We start from the raw sequence: 24,156 nt of genomic DNA, 5'->3' as shown, positions 1-24,156 counted from the left end.
TGCCCATAGCCCCTTGAAGTTAGCTGGTCACTGGCTTCGAGGCAGTGCTCATAGCACCTTGAAGCTAGCTGGTCACTGGCCTCGAGGCAGGGCTCATAGCACCTTGAAACTAGCTGGTCACTGGCCTCGAGGCAGGGCTCATAGCACCTTGAAGCTAGCTGGTCACTGGTCTCGAGGCAGGGCTTATAGCACCTTGAAGCTAGCTGGTCACTGGTCTCGAGGCAAGGCCCATAGCTCCTTGAAGCTAGCTGGTCACTGGTCTCGAGGCAAGGCCCATAGCTCCTTGAAGCTAGCTGGTCACTGGTCTCGAGGCAAGGCCCATAGCTCCTTGAAGCTAGCTGGTCACTGGCTTCAAGGCAGGGCTCATAGCACCTTGAAGCTAGCTGGTCACTGGCCTCGAGGCAGGGCTCATAGCACCTTGAAACTAGCTGGTCACTGGCCTCGAGGCAGGGCTCATAGCACCTTGAAGCTAGCTGGTCACTGGCCTCGAGGCAGGGCCCATAGCACCTTGAAGCTAGCTGGTCACTGGCTTCAAGGCAGGGCTCATAGCACCTTGAAGCTAGGTGGTCACTAGCCTCGAGGCAGGGCTCATAGCACCTTGAAGCTAGCTGGTCACTGGTCTCGAGGCAAGGCCCATAGCTCCTTGAAGCTAGCTGGTCACTGGTCTCGAGGCAAGGCCCATAGCTCCTTGAAGCTAGCTGGTCACTGGCTTCAAGGCAGGGCTCATAGCACCTTGAAGCTAGCTGGTCACTGGCCTCGAGGCAGGGCTCATAGCACCTTGAAACTAGCTTGTCACTGGCCTCGAGGCAGGGCTCATAGCACCTTGAAGCTAGTTGGTCACTGGCCTCGAGGCAGGGCCCATAGCACCTTGAAGCTAGCTGGTCACTGGCTTCAAGGCAGGGCTCATAGCACCTTGAAGCTAGGTGGTCACTAGCCTCGAGGCAGGGCTCATAGCACCTTGAAGCTAGCTGGTCACTGGCCTCGAGGCAGGGCTTATAGCACCTTGAAGCTAGCTGGTCACTGGCCTCGGGGCAGGGCTCATAGCACCTTGAAGCTAGCTGGCCACTGGCCTCGAGGCAGTGCCCATGCCGCCCTTTGAACCTTCCAGGGCAGTGGTGTTTGGGGCAGTGCCTACTGCAGCACAGTGAAAGTTCCAGGGCACTTGACTTGACCCATTGTTAATGTAGCGCTTTAACCTGCCCGGGCACATGCCTCATGTGACAAGCCAGTGCTGGATGCAGTGCGGTGAAGCTGTTAAAGCAATTTTCCTCGAGGCAGTGCGTATACTTTCCACTGTGCACAACTCGCGCCATAACTCCTGCTGCCCACTCTGTTGCTTTCTGATGGCTACTTTTTTGTTTTCGTGCAGTTCGAAAAGTCATGTTTTGACGCAAGCTGTGACATGTCCTGTGTGTTGGAAACCTGACTGGTGAATTTCAGTGGTTGCGTTTGCTATAGTTCTCTTGGTGAATGTCATTTTTTTATGATTTACTTGTTTTTCAACCAGCGGTGCACACAGACTATGTCCATTTGTACATGGAGTTCGCTGCAGTTCCTGGCTTTAGCCAGGTACTGCACCTAATTTGCAGCAGGCAGCCAGAGGCTGGCTGAAGGGCCTGGCTTTAGTCAGGTCCTGCGCCTAATCTGCAGCAGGCGTCCTTTAGCTGTATACACCAGTGGCTAGCTGCAGGGCATGTTTTTTTCCAGGTACTGCACCAAACCTGAAGCAGGCGTCCATAGCCTGTATAAAGCAGAGGGGGCGTCGCGGGCCAGCTATTGTCTAGAAGATCCGCAAAACAGTACCTTGGAACTGCAGGGCGTCGTGGACGTTTCGATGAGGTCCGAAGAGGTCCCGGAGGTCGGGCAGGAATCGTCTGGCCCTTTAAGTCACACGTGTTCCAGATCGAACTCCGTGTGGTTGAAGTCAGGAGCGACGGAGTCTGCAGGCGGTGAGGCTGCAGTCAGAAGTGCAGTGTGCGGTGCCCTCAGGTCATGTTGTATGCAGCAGCTCGGTGATGGCGTCCAGAGGCATCAGTGAGATCAGGGCTGCAGTGCATGGCGGGGCTAGTCACGGTGCTGGCTGGTCGCGGTGCAAGCAGCAGCAGTGTCGTTGCTGAGGTCCTGTCGTCAGTAGACTATCTGTAGTCAATGGGCCTAGGCTGTGGTGTGGGATGGGGCGGTGTGTCGAATAAGTTACGAGCAGTGCCCCCAGGCTGTGGTGCAAGCAGTGGTGTCTGTCATCGTGGAGCAGCATTGTCAGGCATAGCAGGGCGGCGAGGTGGTGCCCTCTGGTCATGGTGCAAGCAGTAGCTCGATGGCGGTTTTGGGCGTGGTTGTCAGTGGGACCAGGGTTTCGGTGTGAAGTGGGGCAGGTCTCTCTGTGGTGCCAACAGGTCACGGAGCCAGCCGCAGCGTCGTTGACTGCATCTGGTTGCTTTTTCTTCTGTTGCAGCACAAAACACACAGTCCCCAGTGCTAGTAGCAGATGAACTTGAAGTCTTTGCTGTTCATGAGACTTCTTGAACAGGGGGCAAGCTATACCTTAAGCCCTTGGAGAAACTTAGGAAAGTAAGTTGGAGAAATTCCAGTCCTTTCACTGCCCAAGACGGAAGCAGCCACTGCAGGCCAACACAGCAAAGTGGCAGTTTCTCCTCACTTCTTCTTTAGCTCTTCATGGCAGGTTCCTTATTCCAAATGAGTTCTCATGAAGTCTTTGATTTCCCTCAGACTTTCAACAGGAGGCAAGCTCTGCTTCAAGCCCTTGGAGAAAACTCTAAAAGCAGGATGGTGAAAGTCCAATCCAATCCTTTCCCTGCCCAAGACAGAAGCAGCTGGCTAACACAGCAAAACATACAGAAAAGTGGCAGTTCCTCCTTTTTCAGCCCTCCTTCATGGCAGGTTCCTTAGTTCAACAGTAATCTGAAGTTCTGGGCTCAGGGCCCCAGTATTTATAAGTCTTAAGCAGAATGTGTCTTTGGCTCAGTAGAAACCAGTTCTGTCCTCTCTAGTACAGCTTCACTACAGGAGGTGGAGACAGCATTGTGCAGAGCAGACACAGCCTATTCAGATGCTAGTGAAAACTCCTCCAACCACTCTAAATAAAGAAAGGTCTATTCAGCCTGGCTATGATTCACCCAGGAAAGTCAGGACACTCCTCAGCCCCGCCCCCTTGTGACTGACTAGTATGAATGCACATCCCTAGCTCCTGTCACACCAAAACCAGATGGTAAATATGCAAACGGGCAGAGGCACACAGGATAGTTAGGCAAGAAATTATCTACTTTTTAAAAGTGGCATTTTCAAACACACAATAAAAAAAACCTTTATAATTTTTTTTTATCAAGTCCTGAGTTCTGAGAGGCTAGACTCCATTTCTCTATCTTGTCCCAATGGAAAGTTACTCTTGTAAGATGTTACAAGGCAGCTCCCAATGCTAGCCTATGGGACAGACCGCCTGTCAATAGTAAAACACAAAATTGGCTGTATTTCACTATCAGGACATGTAAAACACACAACGCCATGTCCCACCTTTCACATACACTGCACCCTGTCCAGGGGGTGCCTTGGGCCTGCCTTGCATGTAGTAAGAGGGAAGGTTAGGGCCTGGCAAGTGGGTGCACTGGCCAGGTCGACATGGCATTTAAAACTGCGCACAGATATTGCGGTGGCAGGTCTGAGACACCTTTAAAAGACTACTTGTGAGCTGCACAACCAGTGCTGTTGGCAGGCAGGCTGAATTGTAGCAAACATCCGGTGTGTGGAGAATGCTCTAAAACAATTTAATCCAGACTAAGTTTAAAGATGTGTGGAATTGGGATGGGCGTCGCCTGAGCAGCCTCATGGAGTGAAATTGATTCCCCTGGCAGTGAGGCGCCAATTACTGCTTCAGTCAAGCCGTCAGTACAACTTTGTAAAGTCTGTGTCAACTGGGATTTCTAACTAAAGATATTTCATCACATCTCATGGCTAATTGAACCGTCAAGCACTTAGAAGAGGTTTCAACTGTTCCTCTACACACAGGGCGGACGCACATCGCGCTGCTTTCAAGAAATCAACCTTGTCCAAGTCGTAAGGAGAATCCGTGAATTGTGTGGATTCGAAACTCGTTGGCTCTCTTTAGCCCTGGAGATTGTGTATATATTGTGCCTTAAGGAATGTAGCAATACTTTTTTCCTCTTATATAGGCATCATTGTTTTGAAGAAATAACCCCGGTCTCTTGGCCTAGACAGGACAAGAGACCGGACCTTTGTTTCTTTTTAGGTGAAAGAAAGTGCCCCATACCGCGCTTTCACAATTAATATTTGAATAACAGCAGGAGGAGAGTCCGAAAAAGGGCAGAGCTTTGGGCACTTTCAGCTCACTCATTCCAGATAACTAATGTTGGTTACCCCACTGTGCTGGAGTGTGCACACATTCACTGTAGTGCAGCGTCAGTCTGTGAGGTGATCTGGGACCAGCATGCCAGTTTAAGGGCACCATTCTGTTAGGAGCTATGTCCATCAATCTGAGGCAATTTACAGGGTGTAGTTCTTGGACAGCAATGTATGGAGTAAATTGCACGCTCTTCGTGCACTGTCATTATATAGAGCTGATGTTCAATCTGTGGTAGCACACCGTGCTTTAGTAGTGAATCTGTGGTACCACACCGTGCTTTAGTAGTGAATCTGTGGTAGCACACCGTGCTTTAGTAGTGAATCTGTGGTACCACACTGTGCTTTAGTAGTGAATCTGTGGTACCACACTGTGCTTTAGTAGTGAATCTGTGGTATCACACCGTGCTTTAGTAGTGGATCTGTGGCAGTAGTACCACACCGTGCTTTAGTAGTGAATCTGTGGTACCACACCGTGCTTTAGTAGTGGATCTGTGGTAGTGGTATCACACTGTGCTTTAGTAGTAGATCTGTGGCAGTGGTACCACACCGTGCTTTAGTAGTGAATCTGTGGTACCACACCGTGCTTTAGTAGTGGATCTGTGGTAGTGGTATCACACTGTGCTTTAGTAGTGGATCTGTGGCAGTGGTATCACACTGTGCTTTAGTAGTGGATCTGTGGCAGTGGTATCACACTGTGCTTTAGTAGTGGATCTGTGGCAGTGGTATCACACTGTGCTTTAGTAGTGGATCTGTGGCAGTGGTATCACACTGTGCTTTAGTAGTGGATCTGTGGCAGTGGTATCACACTGTGCTTTAGTAGTGGATCTGTGGCAGTGGTATCACACTGTGCTTTAGTAGTGGATCTGTGGCAGTGGTATCACACCGTGCTATAGTAGTGGATCTGTGGCAGTGGTATCACACCGTGCTTTAGTAGTGGATCTGTGGCAGTGGTATCACACCGTGCTTTAGTAGTGGATCTGTGGCAGTGGTATCACACTGTGCTTCAGTAGTGGATCTGTGGCAGTGGTATCACACCGTGCTTCAGTATTGGATCTGTGGCAGTGGTATCACACCGTGCTATAGTAGTGGATCTGTGGCAGTGGTATCACACCGTGCTATAGTAGTGGATCTGTGGCAGTGGTATCACACCGTGCTTTAGTAGTGGATCTGTGGCAGTGGTATCACACCGTGCTTTAGTATTGGATCTGTGGCAGTGGTATCACACCGTGCTTTAGTATTGGATCTGTGGCAGTGGTATCACACCGTGCTATAGTAGTGGATCTGTGGCAGTGGTATCACACTGTGCTATAGTAGTGGATCTGTGGCAGTGGTATCACACCGTGCTTTAGTAGTGGATCTGTGGCAGTGGTATCACACCGTGCTTTAGTATTGGATCTGTGGCAGTGGTATCACACCGTGCTATAGTAGTGGATCTGTAGCAGTGGTATCACACCGTGCTTTAGTAGTGGATCTATGGCAGTGGTATCACACTGTGCTATAGTAGTGGATCTGTGGCAGTGGTATCACACCGTGCTTTAGTAGTGGATCTGTGGCAGTGGTATCACACCGTGCTTTAGTAGTGGATCTGTGGCAGTGGTATCACACCGTGCTTTAGTAGTGGATCTGTGGCAGTGGTATCACACCGTGCTTTAGTATTGGATCTGTGGCAGTGGTATCACACCGTGCTTTAGTAGTGGATCTGTGGCAGTGGTATCACACTGTGCTTTAGTAGTGGATCTGTGGCAGTGGTATCACACCGTGCTTTAGTATTGGATCTGTGGCAGTGGTATCACACCGTGCTTTAGTAGTGGACAGTGGTACAGCACCCTGCTTTAGTAATGGACAGTGGTACCGCACCGTGCTTTTGTAGTGGACAGTGGTACCACACCGTGCTTTAGTAGTGGACAGTGGTACCACACCGTGCTTTAGTAGTGGACAGTGGTACCACACCGTGCTTTAGTAGTGGACAGTGGTACCGCCCCGTGCTTTTGTAGTGTATCTGTGACTGACTGTTCCTAAGAGCACCACCCGCACATACCGCACACTCCTGCTGAATGGCCGTGGCACTTTTCTACACTGAAACGTGGAACGCTTGGATCTTTCAGTGATGTAACATTGATGCTGTCCCAGCACCTCTGGGTGGGAGTGAACCGGTTGGATTAGGGTGCAGCCGCGCTTTGGGTGTGTTAATAGACAGTAACGCCCGGTGTTTCAGCGAAGGTTGTGGTGACTCAGAGCATGTCTGCTTCCTGCACAAGATGTACCACCTCTTTCTGTTGTGGCTCTAATCCTCCGGCTTCTCTGCCCCACAGCCCTCTGTCCCTAGTCTACCCATTACCAAAGACCTCTGACCCTACAGGCCCAGAGTCCTCCCTCTCACCGCAGCCCTCTGTCCCTAGTCTACCGGTCACCACAGACCTCTGACCCTCCAGGCCAGAGTCCTCCCTCTCACCTCAGCCCTCTGTCCCTAGTCTACCGGTCACCACAGATCTCTGACCCTACAGGCCTGAGTCCTCCCTCTCACCGCAGCCCTCTGTCCCTATTCTACCGGTCACCACAGATCTCTGACCCTACAGGCCTGAGTCCTCCCTCTCACCGCAGCCCTCTGTCTCTAGTCTACCGGTCACCACAGATCTCTGACCCTACAGGCCGAGTCCTCCCTCTCACCGCAGCCCTCTGTCTCTAGTCTACCGGTCACCACAGATCTCTGACCCTACAGGCCGAGTCCTCCCTCTCACCGCAGCCCTCTGTCTCTAGTCTACCGGTCACCACAGATCTCTGACCCTACAGGCCGCGTCCTCTCTCTCACTGCAGCACACTATCCCTATTCTACCGGTCACCATAGACCTCTGACCCTACAGGCCGAGTCCTCCCTCTCACCTCAGCCCTCTGTCCCTAGTCTACCGGTGACCTCTGACCCTACAGGCCGAGTCCTCCCTCTCACCTCAGCCCTCTGTCCCTAGTCTACCGGTCACCTCAGATCTCTGACCCTACAGGCCTGAGTCCTCCCTCTCACCGCAGCCCACTGTCCCTAGTCTACCAGTCACCTCAGACCTCTGACCCTACAGGCTGAGTCCTCCCTCTCACCTCAGCCCTCTGTCCCTAGTCTACCGGTCACCTCAGACCTCTGACCCTACAGGCCGAGTCCTGCCTCTCACCGCAGCCCTCTGTCCCTAGTCTACCAGTCACCACAGACCTCTGACCCTACAGGCCGAGTCCTCCCTCTCACCTCAGCCCTCTGTCCCTAGTCTACCAGTCACCACAGACCTCTGACCCTACAGGCCTGAGTCCTCCCTCTCACCTCAGCCCTCTGTCCCTAGTCTACCGGTCACCACAGACCTCTGACCCTACAGGCTGAGTCCTCCCTCTCACCACAGCCCTCTGTCCCTAGTCTACCGGTCACCTCAGACCTCTGACCCTACAGGCCTGAGTCCTCCCTCTCACCGCAGTCCTCTGTCCCTGGTCTACCGGTCACCTCAGACCTCTGACCCTTCAGGCCTGAGTCCTGCCTCTCACCTCAGCCCTCTGTCCCTAGTGTACCGGTCACCACAGTCCTCTGTCCCCACAGCACAAAAGGCCTCCCACTCACTGCAGCCCTCTGTCTCTAGTATACCGGTCACCACAGACCTCTGACCCTACAGGCCGGAGTCCTGCCTCTCACCTCAGCCCTCTGTCCGCACAGCCAACAAGGTCTCTTTGTCACCACAGTCCCCTGTCCCCACAGCACATAAGGCCTCCCGCTCACTGGAGCCTTCTGTCCCTAGTCTACCGGTCACCTCAGCCTTCTGTCCCTAGTCTACCGGTCACCTCAGAACTCTGACCCTACAGGCCTGAGTCCTCCCTCTCACCTCAGCCCTCTGTCCCTAGTCTGCCGGTGACCTCTGACCCTACAGGCCGAGTCCTCCCTCTCACCTCAGCCCTCTGTCCCTAGTCTGCCGGTCACCACAGACCTCTGACCCCGCCAGATCTGTCCTCCCTCACCGCAGTCCTCTGCCCGCACAGACACCAAGGTTTCCTTGTCACCACAGCCCTCTGTCCCCACAGCCCATAATGCCTCCCTCTCACCGCAGCCCTCTGTCCATAGTCTGCCGGTCACCTCAGACCTCTGACCCTACAGGCCTGAGTCCTCCCTCTCACCTCAGCCCTCTGTCCCTAGTCTACCGGTCACCACAGATCTCTGACCCTACAGGCCTGAGTCCTCCCTCTCACCGCAGCCCACTGTCCCTAGTCTACCGGTCACCACAGATCTCTGACCCTACAGGCCTGAGTCCTCCCTCTCACCGCAGCCCTCTGTCCCTAGTCTACCGGTCACCACAGATCTCTGACCCTACAGGCTGAGTCCTCCCTCTCACCTCAGCCCTCTGTCCCTAGTCTACCGGTGACCTCTGACCCTACAGGCCGAGTCCTCCCTCTCACCTCAGCCCTCTGTCCCTAGTCTACCGGTCACCACAGATCTCTGACCCTACAGGCCTGAGTCCTCCCTCTCACCTCAGCCCTCTGTCCCTAGTCTACCGGTCACCACAGACCTCTGACCCTACAGGCCTGAGTCCTCCCTCTCACCTCAGCCCTCTGTCCCTATTCTACCGGTCACCTCAGACCTCTGACCCTACAGGCCGAGTCCTCCCTCTCACCTCAGCCCTCTGTCCCTAGTCTGCCGGTGACCTCTGACCATACAGGCCTGAGTCCTCCCTCTCACCACAGCCCTCTGTCCCTAGTCTACCGGTCACCACAGATCTCTGACCCTACAGGCCTGAGTCCTCCCTCTCACCGCAGCCCACTGTCCCTAGTCTACCGGTCACCATAGACCTCTGACCCTACAGGCTGAGTCCTCCCTCTCACCGCAGCCCACTGTCCCTAGTCTACCAGTCACCTCAGACCTCTGACCCTACAGGCTGAGTCCTCCCTCTCACCGCAGCCCTCTGTCCCTAGTCTACCGGTCACCATAGACCTCTGACCCTACAGGCTGAGTCCTGCCTCTCACCTCAGCCCTCTGTCCCTAGTCTACCGGTCACCACAGACCTCTGACCCTACAGGCCTGAGTCCTCCCTCTCACCTCAGCCCTCTGTCCCTATTCTACCGGTCACCTCAGACCTCTGACCCTACAGGCCGAGTCCTCCCTCTCACCTCAGCCCTCTGTCCCTAGTCTGCCGGTGACCTCTGACCATACAGGCCTGAGTCCTCCCTCTCACCGCAGCCCTCTGTCCCTAGTCTACCGGTCACCACAGATCTCTGACCCTACAGGCCTGAGTCCTCCCTCTCACCGCAGCCCTCTGTCCCTAGTCTACCGGTCACCATAGACCTCTGACCCTACAGGCCGAGTCCTCCCTCTCACCTCAGACCTCTGTCCCTAGTCTACCGGTCACCACAGACCTCTGCCCCTAGAGGCTGAGTCCTCCCTCTCACCTCAGCCCTCTGTCCCTAGTCTACCGGTCACCACAGATCTCTGACCCTACAGGCCTGAGTCCTCCCTCTCACCTCAGCCCTCTGTCCCTAGTCTACCGGTCACCACAGATCTCTGACCCTACAGGCCTGAGTCCTCCCTCTCACCTCAGCCCTCTGTCCCTAGTCTACCGGTCACCACAGATCTCTGACCCTACAGGCCTGAGTCCTGCCTCTCACCTCAGACCTCTGTCCATAGTCTGCCGGTCACCACAGACCTCTGCCCCTAGAGGCAGAGTCCTCCCTCTCACTGCAGCCCTCTGTCCCCACACTATCACTGGAGCCCTAGGGCCACCATGTCTCCCTGTCACTAGAGCCCGCAAGTCCACGTGTCCCACGGACCACCCTGCCTTGCCCGCCGAGGAAAGCGACTCGTACTTCTCAGCACAGGGCTTATTAATGGAGGTCTAAGGGTTTTCTCTGTTTTGCAGAAAATGGATTCGAGTGGTGTGAAGGTGCTGGAGACAGCCGAGGACATCCAAGACCGGCGCCAGCAGGTCCTGGACCGCTACTTGCGCTTCAAGGAGCTATCCACTCTCAGGCGGCAGAAGCTTGAAGACTCTTATCGCTTCCAGTTCTTCCAGCGAGATGCAGACGAGCTGGAGAAATGGATTCAGGAGAAGCTGCAGATCGCATCCGACGAGAGCTACAAGGACCCCACCAACCTGCAGGTGAGAGTCGCTCCCCCCAGACCCCACCGACCTGAAGGTGAGAGCCGCTCCCCCCCAGACCCCACCGACCTGAAGGTGAGAGCCGCTCCCCCCCAGACCTCACTGGCCTGCAGGTGAGATCCACAACCCCCAGACGCCACCGACCTGCAGGTGAGAGCCGCTCCCCCCACCGACCTGCAGGTGGGAGCCGCTCCCCCTCAGACCCCACCGACCTGAAGGTGAGAGCCGCTCCTCCCCAGACCCCACTGGCCTGCAGGTGAGATCCACGACCCCCAGACGCCACCGACCTGCAGGTGGGAGCCGCTCTCCCACCCCTAGACCCCACCGACCTACAGGCGAGAGCCGCTCCCCCTCCCCCCAAGACCCCCCAGACCTGCAGGTGAGAGCTGCTCCCCCCAGACCTGCAGGTGAGAGCCGTCCCCCCCCCCCCAGACCCCACCGACCTGCAGGTGAGAGGCGCTCCTCCCCAGACCCCACTGGCCTGCAGGTGAGATCCACGACCCCCAGATGCCACCGACCTGCAGGTGAGAGCCGCTCCCCCCCCCCCCCCACAGACCTGCAGGTGAGAGCCGCTCCCCCCCCCCCCACCGACCTGCAGGTGGTAGCCGCTCCCCCCAGACCCCACTGGCAGGTGGTAGCCCCTCCCCCTACGACCTGCAGGTGAGAGCCGCTCCCCCACCCCTAGACCCCACCGACCTGCAGGTGAGAGCCGCTCCCCCTCCCTCCAAGACCCCCCAGACCTGCAGGTGAGAGCCGCTCCCCCCAGACCTGCAGGTGAGAGCCGCTCCCCCCAGACCCCACCGACCTGCAGGTGAGAGCCGCTCCCCCCAGACCCCACCGACCTGCAGGTGAGAGCCGTTCCCCTCAGACCCCACCGACCTGCAGGTGAGAGCCGTTCCCCTCAGACCCCACCCACCTGCAGGTGAGAGCCGTTCCCCTCAGACCCCACCGACCTGCAGGTGAGAGCCGTTCCCCTCAGACCCCACCGACCTGCAGGTGAGAGCCGTTCCCCTCAGACCCCACCGACCTGCAGGTGATAGCCGCTCCCCCCTGACCCGACCGACCTGCAGGTGAGAGCCGCGACCCCACCGACCTGCAGGTGAGCGCCACTCCCCCTAGACTCCACCGACCTGCAGGTGAGAGCCGCTCCCCCCCCAGACCCGACCGACCTGCAGGTGAGAGCCGCTCCCCCCTGACCCGACCGACCTGCAGGTGAGAACCGCTCCCCCCTGACCCGACCGACCTGCAGGTGAGAGCCGCTCCCCCCTGACCCGACCGACCTGCAGGTGAGAGCCGCTCCTCCCTGACCCGACCGACCTGCAGGTGAGAGCCGCTCCCCCCTGACCCGACCGACCTGCAGGTGAGAGCCGCTCCCCCCTGACCCGACCGACCTGCAGGTGAGAGCCGCTCCCCCCTGACCCGACCGACCTGCAGGTGAGAGCCGCTCCCCCCCTGACCCGACCGACCTGCAGGTGAGAGCCGCTCCCCCCAGACCTGCAGGTGAGAGCCGCTCCCCCCAGACCTGCAGGTGAGAGCCGCTCCCCACCGACCTGTAGGTGAGAGCCGCTTCCCCACCCCCAGACCCCACCGACCTGCAGGTGAGAGCCGCGACCCCACTGACCTGCAGGTGAGCGCCACTCCCCCTAGACCCCACCGACCTGCAGGTGAGAGCCGCCCCCCCCTGACCCGACCGACCTGCAGGTGAGAGCCGCTCCCCCCTGACCCGACCGACCTGCAGGTGAGCGCCACTCCCCCTAGACCCCACCGACCTGCAGGTGAGAGCTGCTCCCCCCTGACCCGACCGACCTGCAGGTGAGAGCCGCTCCCCCCTGACCCGACCGACCTGCAGGTGAGAGCCGCTCCCCCCTGACCCGACCGACCTGCAGGTGAGAGCCGCTCCCCCCTGACCCGACCGACCTGCAGGTGAGAGCCGCTCCCTCCCCCCCCAGACCCCACCGACCTGCAGGTGAGAGCCGCCTCTCCCCCCAGACCCCACCGACCTGCAGGTGAAAGCCGCTCCCCCCAGACCTGCAGGTGAGAGCCGCTCCCTACCGACCTGCAGGTGAGAGCCGCTTCCCCCCCCCCAGACCCCACCGACCTGCAGGTGAGCGCCGCTCCCCTCCAGACCCCACCGACCTGCAGGTGAGATCCACGACCCCCCGACCCCACCGACCTGCAGGTGGGAGCTGCTCCCCACCGACCTGCAGGTGAGAGCCGCCCACCCCAGACCCCCCCGACCCCACCGACCTGCAGGTGAGAGCCGCCCACCCCAGACCCCACCGATCTGCAGGTGAGAGCCGCTCCCCCCCCACCCCTCAGACCCCACCGACCTGCAGGGGAGAGGTTACCTGTCCACATCCCCCAAGAAATAGACACTACCACGCTGCAGGTGAAGGCAGGCATCGGATCTCCACACCCCATCTCATCACTTCTGCCATGATGAAATATGGATCGCCCACCCTTTACCTCCCCCACAAAATGCAGACGACTCCTAGCTTCAGGCGAGTGCACCTCTCCTCAGCCTCCAAGAATACAGACCCGCCGCCCCTCCCCCAACATTCAGGAGAGGCAGGCAGCAGATTGCTGCGCCCCTCTAAATTCCAGAATTATAGCCACCCCCCACCACCCCAATCCACCAACCCGCAAGTGAGGGCATGCAGAGGGTACCACACCCCTCACTTCCCTCGCCATAGACCCCACTAGCGGCCACGTGACGGCAGCCTGCAGACCACCCCACACACCTCTCACCTTTCCCGTAGCCCCCTAGAATTGCAGAACACACCAACCTGCAGGTGATAGGCTGCACATTTTCTCCTGTCACCCCCCATCCCCCTCCCCCCCCACCCCTCTCCCCACCTATTCAAACTACAAATACCTCATGAACATGCTGGTGAGACTCACTAGACCATCCGTCCCCGCACAAATAGGACTCCACCAACCTATACCTGACTAACAGCTACGTTCGACCTGAGTAACCTGTAGGTGAGGATTGAAGAATATGAACCCCTTACCACCATAAGCCCCGCTCCACCCTTGCCCCATCCCTCAATCTGCAGGCGAGGTAAGTTGGGTCAACATCGGTCAGTGCAGTAGCCTTCCTCCTTGTCCCCAAGACTTGGTGTGCCTATCCTGAGTGGTGCCGCCCCTATGTTGCTGGAGTGCAGGGCAGAGGGCATTTAATGCGTCACTGCAGAGGATTGGGGGAGTTGCAGGGGTTCTTTAGTTGCAGCGAAGAAAAGAGCATGCTGATAACTCTTCTTGCCACATTCAGGGGAAGTTGCAGAAGCACCAGGCCTTCGAGGCAGAGGTTCAGGCCAACGCTGGAGCTATTGTGAAGCTGGACGAGACCGGGAACCTCATGATGTCCGAGGGCCACTTTGCATCCGAAACCATCCGGGTGAGTTTCGCTCTCCTGAGCAAAGTAGTTTGCTTCTTTATTGGCCAGGAGTGGTCAGCGCTTTTGCGATGCAGCTTTAGCTGCTGCTTAGTATGTGTAGCGCCTCCCCCTCGATGGTGTACCGAGGAGCTAGATGTTGTAGGGTGGCAGTGATGCGATGGGTGGTAACTTTATGGCATCTGAAGTATTTGGAGAAAGACTGGAAAAAAGTTGTGGTAGTAGATGTAACAGGCACGCATACCAGCACTGGGATGAAGTGGGGCAGCTCCTAAATCATCTACCAGACCAGTACCAACACAGAGCAGCTCACCTGGTCGAAGAAGGGAAAAACATGGCGAACACATGCCTAAAATCAGCATAGGATGCTGCAGAAACATCGAGCAGGCTAATGATAGGAGTGACCGAGAGTTGACCCGCATGGCTCAGAATTTCGGGATTCAAGCCAGAGTTGCAAAGCAACATCCTGAATACACCTTTTAACGGTGAGAGCAACTGTTCGGCACACCAGTTGATGACGAGTTGACGCAGCTCAAAAAGGACGAGACCGCAAGGTCCATGGGAGCGTTGCAGTTCAGAGGAATGAGAAGCGGCACACCCACGAGCCTACCACATCGCACCAAATGTTCCAGAAATGCTACCAAGGGAACAACCAAGGCCATCAGCAGCAGGGACAGCAGCAGAACTGGCAGTACCAGCCCCGGAGACAGCACGAAGGGCCGGCCAACAGCCCTCATCCAAGTGACTCCAGCATGAAATAGACCCCCACCCTAGCAACACCTCATGGTGGGCAGAAACACATAAAGGAAAACTGCAGCCGAACATTCAATGACAAACAGTACCTCGAACACTGAACACCGGTAAGGGGAAGAATAAGAGACTTCATCCAGGAATTTTTATTATTTATTTATTAAATTTATATTGCGCACAGCTACCCGTAAAGGGTTTCCCGGCGCCAGGGACAGACAAGAGAAGAGAGACAGGCAATTGCTGAGAAGGAGAAGAACAAGAGCAGTGACCGGACTAAAACAGAAAAGTTTTCAGTTTCTTACGAAAAGCAAGAAGGTTGGTCTCTGTTTTTAGCGCCAACGGAAGAGCATTCCACATCTTCGGCCCCAAGTGAGCGAATGAGCGACCTCCCATTTTTGCCAATCGAATTCTTGGAATTACAAAATTGGCTTTATTTGATGACCTGAGAGGACGACTGGGCTGATATGGCTGAACGAGATTGTGTAGGTAAGTGGGGGCAGAACCCTGACGAATCTTAAACAGGAGACACAAGGTTTTGAAAGCCACACGATCAGGGATTTTTAACCAGTGAAGGTCACACAGGGCTTGCGTTGCAGACATTCTCCGTGGAATATTGCACAGAAGACGGGCAGCCGAGTTCTGTACAACCTGGAGTATATTCATTGTGGCTTTATCGGCTCCTAGATAAAGCACGTTGCCGTAGTCAATACGGGACATTACAAGGGCCTGAACAACAGTTCTTTGGGTAGACTCAGGCAACATCCATAGGATCTTCTGCAACCAGCGTAAGGTATTAAAGCAGATTGCAGCGACCTTGGTTGCCTGTTGTCGCATCGAAAGTTTCTCGTCGATTAAAAAACCGAGGTTACGAACAACTGGCACGGGGGTAGGCAGTGGACCCATATCACTGGGCCAGTGTCTAGGGCCCCACAGATCTTTATGTTTGCCTAGTATAATAACCTCAGTCTTATCTCCGTTGAGCTTTAGCAGATTGACTTGCATCCAGGCCGCAACACGAGAAAGGCCGATTTTTAGGGCAGAGATGTCCTGAACCCTGCTGCCTGACAAGGAAAACACAATCTGCGTGTCGTCTGCATATGAGTATATAGACAGACCGGCGTCCTCTACGATAGTAGCGAGGGGTCTGATGTAAATATTGAACAACAGAGGGCTCAATATAGACCCTTGAGGGACGCCGTAAGCAGATGCACAGATCGCCGATTCAGCTTTGTTTGAAAATACCTGAAATGTGCGCTCATTAAGAAATGAGGCCACCCAGGCAAGCGCAGATCCAGCAACACCAAGGGAGCAGAGAGACTCCAATAGAATGGAATGCGACACGGTATCGAAAGCCGCGCTTAAATCCAGAAGGATAAGCGCAAAGGTCTCACCACTATCAATACCGTGTCGGAGTCGCTCAGTCACCCCTAGGAGTGCGGATTCGGTGGAATAGTTGGCGCGAAAGCCTGATTGGGATGGATGAAGATATCCCGTATTTTCAACAAACTCATTTAGCTGGAAGTTGACATGGCGTTCCAGTATTTTAGAGCAAGCTGGCAGCAGGGATATAGGCCTAAAGTTGGCCAGGTTAGTAATGTCCGCACCAGATTTTTTTAGTAGGGGGACGACCATGGCATGTTTCCAATCCTGTTCAACCCGGGATTCACTGAGGGAGATGTTAAGTAACCTCATTAGGAATCTTCGAGGTTCAAGGTCAAGTTGTTTCAGTATCTTCATGGGGACAGGGTCCCGAGGAGAGCCTGACCTAATGCTTTTTAAGCATGACAGGAAGGACACATCATCAAATAATTTCCAGTTGTACAGAAACTCAGTAGGAGGGACAGAAACATTACAACAAAACTCAGGTAAGGAAGGGTCAGTAGAAGATGGAAGGGAGGCTAGAGATTGATGGATGCCCTGAACCTTCGATATAAAAAAGTCCGCAATAGCATTGCAATGTATACCGTCTAAAGCCGGCAACGCGGGGACAGTGTCAGCACCTGTAAGTTTCTTGACAGTAGCAAAAAGAGTCCGAGGGCAATTCTGCACTGAGGTGATTGTAGAGGTAATGTAAAGAGCTTTGGCACGTTTACAGTTGGCATGATAAGCTTTTAGCTCATCTTTGTAAATCATTTTAGAGGGAATGGAATAGGACCTTCTCCACTTCCTCTCCAGGGCTTTACATTTAGCACGTTGGATTTTTAACTCATCCGAGTACCAAGGTGCTGGGGGACGCAAGGATCGAAATTTACTGCCAGAACGAGGCGCATGAACAGATACTGCATCTGTTAGCCACCAAGAAATGGAGGAAGGTCACATCGGACAAATGGATACTAAACATCCTACATTACGGATACTGTATAGAGTTAGAAAAACTACCTCCGCACAGAAAACCAAGAAGCAAGGCACACTCGGCAAAGGAGCTCTTGCAACTAGAGGCGCAAGAACTGCTCAGCAAGGAGGCAATAGAGGTGGTGCCGCAAAACCAAAGGAGTATACTCCACTTACTTCCTGGTGCCAAAGGTGGACCAAACACTAAGACCTATCCTAGATCTAAGGTTCCTGAACAAATTCATAAGATCTCATAGATTCAAGATGACTTCCCTGCAAGAGGTAATACCACAAATACAACAAGGGGACTTCATGGCTACTATAGATTTAAAGGACGCATACTTACACATCCCCATCAACCACAAACACAAGTGCCTGCTAAGGTTTGTGATCAACCAAACTCACTACCATTTCACAGTACTGGCATTCGGCCTGAAATCCGCATCAAGGGTGTTTACAAAATGCCTGGCAGCTGTCGCAGCGCACCTACGAAGACATGGAATACACGTAGACCCCCATCTGGATGACTGGCTCGTAAAGGCAAGTTCGTACAATCAATGCAAACTACACATCCAGACTTCAGAAAATAAAAGGAAAAACAAGATTAACACATGACAAGAAAAAAGGATCCGAAGATGGCTACCAAAGGTGGGAACTTCCGGAGGAAGCACGCTGACGTCACAAAGGACATCAAATGGTGGTATGTCGACGCCCATTTGGGCCACAAAAAAATAGAGAAAAAGACTACAATTCCGGACCCAACCGCAAGAGGTTCAATCACTCAGTCTCCCCTTGGCTAAAAATGAATGTGTCCGTCTGTAATGCAAGTGGTGCGCATGCAAATTGCTCCAATTACTTCGTGTCGAGATCAGACTAAATAAGAAAAAACTGCAAAAAAGTTTAGCTAGAGCGAGCCTGGTACAGTGGCGGCGGGCAGGAGCAGCAGCAGCAGCAGTGCTGAGGCTGGTGTCGGTATCGGGAGCTACCATGAGCTACCACGATTGATGCCTCCAGGAAGTGCATAGTGCAGGCAGAACCCTGGCAACAAAAAAGATTAGGACCAGCCACAAATAAAACAGCTTGTACCAGTGTGGCGTGTGACTTGTGTGGGCAGCCACGAGCACACTGTCTGAGAGTTGTTTGTATTCCTTGTCCTCTATGTGTCCACTTTTAACATTGTGTCAAGGAGGTTAAACAGTAAAGAAAAGTGCGGTCCTGTAAGAAACGGAATCACTGCGGAGACAGGCACTGGTTCAAAGACCGGTCTAGGGCAGTGTATAGGCCTTAGAAGAGAGGGGCACTGGTGACACTGTGGTACAAGTGGCGGGCACCTGCTGCACAGGGCATAGCAACCCACGAAGATATAGGAGGTAGATTGGGGAGTCGGGGTACGTGCAACTGTCACCAAATACAACAAGCAATAAAAATGCAATAGGTCTCGTCTTTTATTAAGTTAAAGCCATTTGCTTTCCTATACAATACCATTAGCAAAGCAACTGGCTTTAACTTGCTTGGTTCCCTCTATCTAAGGCGTTTGCTGTGTATGCAGTGCTTAGTTCCCTTTATAAAGGGCTTGCAGTGTATGGAGTGCTTGGTTCCCTTTATCTAAAGGGCTTGCAGTGTATGGAGTGCTTAGTTCCCTTTATAAAGGGCTTGCAGTGTATAGAGTGCTTAGTTCCCTTTATAAAGGGCTTGCAGTGTATGGAGTGCTTGTTTCCCTTTATCTAAAGGGCTTGCAGTGTATGGAGTGCTTGGTTCCCTTTATCTAAAGGGCTTGCAGTGTATGGAGTGCTTGGTTCCCTTTATCTAAAGGGCTTGCAGTGTATGGAGTGCTTCTTTCCCTTTATCTAAAGGGCTTGCAGTGTATGGAGTGCTTGGTTCCCTTTATCTAAAGGGCTTGCAGTGTATGGAGTGCTTGGTTCCCTTTATCTAAAGGGCTTGCAGTGTATGGAGTGCTTGGTTCCCTTTATCTAAAGGGCTTGCAGTGTATGGAGTGCTTGGTTCCCTTTATCTAAAGGGCTTGCAGTGTATGGAGTGCTTGGTTCCCTTTATCTAAAGGGCTTGCAGTGTATGGAGTGCTTCTTTCCCTTTATCTAAAGGGCTTGCAGTGTATGGAGTGCTTGGTTCCCTTTATCTAAAGGGCTTGCAGTGTGTGGAGTGCTTGGTTCCCTTTATCTAAAGGGCTTGCAGTGTATGCAGTGTCTGGTTCCCTTTATCTAAAAGGCTTGCAGTGTATGGAGTGCTTGGTTCCCTTTATCTAAAGGGCTTGCAGTGTATGGAGTGCTTGGTTCCCTTTATCTAAAGGGCTTGCAGTGTATGGAGTGCTTGGTTCCCTTTATCTAAAAGGCTTGCAGTGTATGGAGTGCTTGGTTCCCTTTATCTAAAGGGCTTGCAGTGTATGGAGTGCTTGGTTCCCTTTATCTAAAGGGCTTGCAGTGTATGGAGTGCTTGGTTCCCTTTATCTAAAGGGCTTGCAGTGTATGCAGTGTCTGGTTCCCTTTATCTAAAAGGCTTGCAGTGTATGGAGTGCTTGGTTCCCTTTATCTAAAGGGCTTGCAGTGTATGGAGTGCTTCTTTCCCTTTATCTAAAGGGCTTGCAGTGTATGGAGTGCTTGTTTCCCTTTATCTAAAGGGCTTGCAGTGTATGCAGTGTCTGGTTCCCTTTATCTAAAAGGCTTGCAGTGTATGGAGTGCTTGGTTCCCTTTATCTAAAGGGCTTGCAGTGTATGGAGTGCTTGGTTGCCTTTATCTAAAGGGCTTGCAGTGTATGGAGTGCTTGGTTCCCTTTATCTAAAGGGCTTGCAGTGTATGGAGTGCTTGGTTCCCTTTATCTAAAGGGCTTGCAGTGTATGGAGTGCTTGGTTCCCTTTATCTAAAGGGCTTGCAGTGTATGGAGTGCTTGGTTCCCTTTATCTAAAGGGCTTGCAGTGTATGGAGTGCTTGTTTCCCTTTATCTAAAGGGCTTGCAGTGTATGGAGTGCTTGGTTCCCTTTATCTAAAGGGCTTGCAGTGTATGGAGTGCTTGGTTCCCTTTATCTAAAAGGCTTGCAGTGTATGGAGTGCTTGGTTCCCTTTATCTAAAGGACTTGAAGTGTATGGAGTGCTTGGTTCTCTTTACCTAAAGGGCTTGCAGTGTATGGAGTGCTTGTTTCCCTTTATCTAAAGGGCTTGCAGTGTATGGAGTGCTTGTTTCCCTTTACCTAAAGGGCTTGCAGTGTATGGAGTGCTTGGTTCCCTTTATCTAAAAGGCTTGCAGTGTTTGGAGTGCTTGGTTCCCTTTATCGAAGGGGCTGACGGTGTATGCAGTGTCTGGTTCCCTTTATCTAAAGGGCTTGCAGTGTATGGAGTGCTTGGTTCCCTTTATCTAAAGGACTTGAAGTGTATGGAGTGCTTGTTTCCCTTTACCTAAAGGGCTTGCAGTGTATGGAGTGCTTGGTTCCCTTTATCTAAAAGGCTTGCAGTGTTTGGAGTGCTTGGTTCCCTTTATCGAAGGGGCTGACGGTGTATGCAGTGTCTGGTTCCCTTTATCTAAAGGGCGTGCAGTGTATGGAGGGCTTGGTTCCCTTCATCTAAAGGGCTTGCAGTGTATGGAGTGTCTGGTTCCCTTTATCTAAAGGGCGTGCAGTGTATGGAGGGCTTGTTTCCCTTTATCTAAAGGGCTTGCAGTGTGTTTGCTGAACTGATGAATGCCACCTCCCTTTTGAAGCTGCTTTCGGTACACTGTGCTGTGACTTTTCCCTACCTCATGTAAGGTCTGCAGTATTTGCAGTGCTGTAATGTTGCACGCCCCCGATATGATTTGCAGTATGTGTAGTGCTGGGTTGTTCCCCCGCTCTCCTGAAAGGTCATTGCAATTTCACTTCACTGTTCTGCGATTGAATGTCTGCCTTCTGAAGGGGTTTTCAGCGCCCCCAGTGCACTGAAGGGGTTCGCAGTGCAGAGGGAGCCTGCAATGTATAGAGTGCAGTGGTGTGTTTGTCCCCTTTGAAGGCGTTTGCAGTGTACTGGGGTGTTCTTTGTCTGGGTAAGCTTGCAGTGTGCTCAGAGTTTTGGTTTTTCAGAGCATGCCATTTGTTCAGAGTACGTTATAACCTGTGTCTGGTTTAGTCCTTCACGCCGTACAGGACCGCACAGCGCCCCAAAGTAACTGCTGTTCAAGTGGGGTCCCACATCCGAGTAGGTGAAGCAGTGTTTGGGATGTGACCCTTTCCGCTGTCCTCTCTACCCTTACCTTGTGTGATAACAAAACCACCACTGCTGCTGCGGTCTGTCCTTCCTTCGGTCCCCTGGGATCTGATCTATCTCTATCTGCTCTCCACGCTGCTGCTGTCTGTCCTTCCTTCGGTCCCCTGGGATCTGATTTATCTCGATCTGCTCTCCATGCTGCTGCTGTCTGTCCTTCCTTCGGGCCCTGGGATCTGACCTATCTCTAGCTGCTCTCCACGCTGCTGCTGTCTGTCCTTCCTTCGGGCCCTGGGATCTGACCTATCTCTAGCTGCTCTGCACGCTGCTGCTGCTGTCTGTCCTTCCTTCGGTCCCCTGAGATCTGATCTATCTCGATCTGCTCTCCATGCTGCTGCTGTCTGTCCTTCCTTCGGTCCCCTGGGTCTGATCTATCTCTGCTCTCCACGCTGCTGCTGTCTGTCCTTCCTTCGGTCCCCTAGGATCTGATCTATCTCTAGCTGCTCTCCATGCTGCTGCTGTCTGTCCTTCCTTCGGTCCCCTGGGATCTGATCTATCTCTATCTGCTCTCCACGCTGCTGCTGTCTGTCCTTCCTTCGGGCCCTGGGATCTGATCTATCTCGATCTGCTCTCCACGCTGCTGCTGTCTGTCCTTCCTTCGGGCCCTGGGATCTGATTTATCTCGATCTGCTCTCCATGCTGCTGCTGTCTGTCCTTCCTTCGGTCCCCTGAGATCTGATCTATCTCGATCTGCTCTCCATGCTGCTGCTGTCTGTCCTTCCTTCGGTCCCCTGGGTCTGATCTATCTCTGCTCTCCACGCTGCTGCTGTCTGTCCTTCCTTCGGGCCCTGGGATCTGATCTATCTCGATCTGCTCTCCACGCTGCTGCTGTCTGTCCTTCCTTCGGTCCCCTGGGATCTGATTTATCTCGATCTGCTCTCCATGCTGCTGCTGTCTGTCCTTACTTTGGTCCCCTGGGTCTGATCTATCTCTGCTCTCCACGCTGCTGCTGTCTTTCCTTCCTTCGGTCCCCTGGGATCTGATCTATCTCTATCTGCTCTCCACGCTGCTGCTGTCTGTCCTTCCTTCGGTCCCCTGGGATCTGATCTATCTCTATCTGCTCTCCACGCTGCTGCTGTCTGTCCTTCCTTCGGGCCCTGGGATCTGATTTATCTCGATCTGCTCTCCACGCTGCTGCTGTCTGTCCTTCCTTCAGTCCCCTGGGTCTGATCTATCTCTGCTCTCCATGCTGCTGCTGTCTGTCCTTCCTTCGGGCCCTGGGATCTGACCTATCTCTAGCTGCTCTCCACGCTGCTGCTGTCTGTCCTTCCTTCGGGCCCTGGGATCTGACCTATCTCTAGCTGCTCTCCACGCTGCTGCTGTCTGTCCTTCCTTCGGGCCCTGGGATCTGATTTATCTCGATCTGCTCTCCACGCTGCTGCTGTCTGTCCTTCCTTCAGTCCCCTGGGTCTGATCTATCTCTGCTCTCCATGCTGCTGCTGTCTGTCCTTCCTTCGGGCCCTGGGATCTGACCTATCTCTAGCTGCTCTCCACGCTGCTGCTGTCTGTCCTTCCTTCGGGCCCTGGGATCTGACCTATCTCTAGCTGCTCTCCACACTGCTGCTGTCTGTCCTTTCTTCGGGCTCTGGGATCTGATCTATCTCTAGCTGCTCTCCATGCTGCTGCTGTCTGTCCTTCCTTCGGTCCCCTGGGTCTGATCTATCTCTGCTCTCCACGCTGCTGCTGTCTGTCCTTCCTTCGGTCCCCTAGGATCTGATCTATCTCTAGCTGCTCTCCATGCTGCTGCTGTCTGTCCTTCCTTCGGTTCCCTGAGATCTGATCTATCTCTAGCTGCTCTCCACGCTGCTGCTGTCTGTCCTTCCTTCGGTCCCCTGAGATCTGATCTATCTCTAGCTGCTCTCCACGCTGCTGCTGTCTGTCCTTCCTTCGGTCCCCTGAGATCTGATCTATCTCTAGCTGCTCTCCACGCTGCTGCTGTCTGTCCTTCCTTCGGTCCCCTGGGATCTGATCTATCTCTATCTGCTCTCCACGCTGCTGCTGTCTGTCCTTCCGTCGGTCCCCTGGGTCTGATCTATCTCTGCTCTCCACGCTGCTGCTGTCTGTCCTTCCTTCGGGCCCTGGGATCTGACCTATCTCTATCTGCACTCCACGCTGCTGCTGTCTGTCCTTCCTTCGGTCCCCTGGGATCTGATCTATCTCTATCTGCACTCCACGCTGCTGCTGTCTGTCCTTCCTTCGGTCCCCTGGGATCTGATCTATCTCTGCTCTCCACGCTGCTGCTGTCTGTCCTTCCTTCGGGCCCTGGGATCTGATCTATCTCGATCTGCTCTCCACGCTGCTGCTGTCTGTCCTTCCTTCGGTCCCCTGAGATCTGATCTATCTCTAGCTGCTCTCCACGCTGCTGCTGTCTGTCCTTCCTTCGGTCCCCTGAGATCTGATCTATCTCTAGCTGCTCTCCATGCTGCTGCTGTCTGTCCTTCCTTCCGTCCCCTGAGATCTGATCTATCTCTAGCTGCTCTCCACGCTGCTGCTGTCTGTCCTTCCTTCGGTCCCCTGGGATCTGATCTATCTCTATCTGCACTCCACGCTGCTGCTATCTGTCCTTCCTTCTGTCCCCTGGGATCTGATCTATCTCTATCTGCACTCCACGCTGCTGCTGTCTGTCCTTCCTTCGGTCCCCTGGGATCTGATCTATCTCTAGCTGCTCTCCACGCTGCTGCTGTCTGTCCTTCCTTCGGTCCCCTGGGATCTGATCTATCTCGATCTGCTCTCCACGCTGCTGCTGTCTGTCCTTCCTTCGGTCCCCTGGGATCTGATCTATCTCTAGCTGCTCTCCACGCTGCTGCTATCTGTCCTTCCTTCGGTCCCCTGAGATCTGATCTATCTCTAGCTGCTCTCCATGCTGCTGCTGTCTGTCCTTCCTTCGGTCCCCTGAGATCTGATCTATCTCGATCTGCTCTCCATGCTGCTGCTGTCTGTCCTTCCTTCGGTCCC

The 24,156-nt window shown here is 54.0% G+C and overlaps 1 protein-coding gene across 4 annotated transcripts in view; it reads left to right on the top strand.

Annotated features, from left to right (window-relative positions):
* The window catches only part of SPTAN1 (spectrin alpha, non-erythrocytic 1), a 342,467-nt gene that overhangs the window by 39,488 nt on the left and 278,823 nt on the right, over positions 1–24,156 (top strand). For all 4 annotated transcript variants that reach the window (XM_078646605.1, XM_078646604.1, XM_078646602.1 and 1 more), the window contains 2 exons: positions 10,245–10,484; positions 13,756–13,881. In XM_078646605.1, the coding sequence (XP_078502731.1) occupies positions 10,248–10,484; positions 13,756–13,881 (363 nt within the window). In that variant the 5' untranslated portion in view covers positions 10,245–10,247. Of the gene's footprint in view, positions 1–10,244; positions 10,485–13,755; positions 13,882–24,156 lie in introns of those variants that run through there.

This window comes from Lissotriton helveticus, chromosome 5_2 (assembly GCF_964261635.1).
Source record: "Lissotriton helveticus chromosome 5_2, aLisHel1.1, whole genome shotgun sequence".
NCBI classification, from domain to species: domain Eukaryota; kingdom Metazoa; phylum Chordata; class Amphibia; order Caudata; family Salamandridae; genus Lissotriton; species Lissotriton helveticus.
This window is presented reverse-complemented; position numbering and strand designations above follow the sequence as displayed.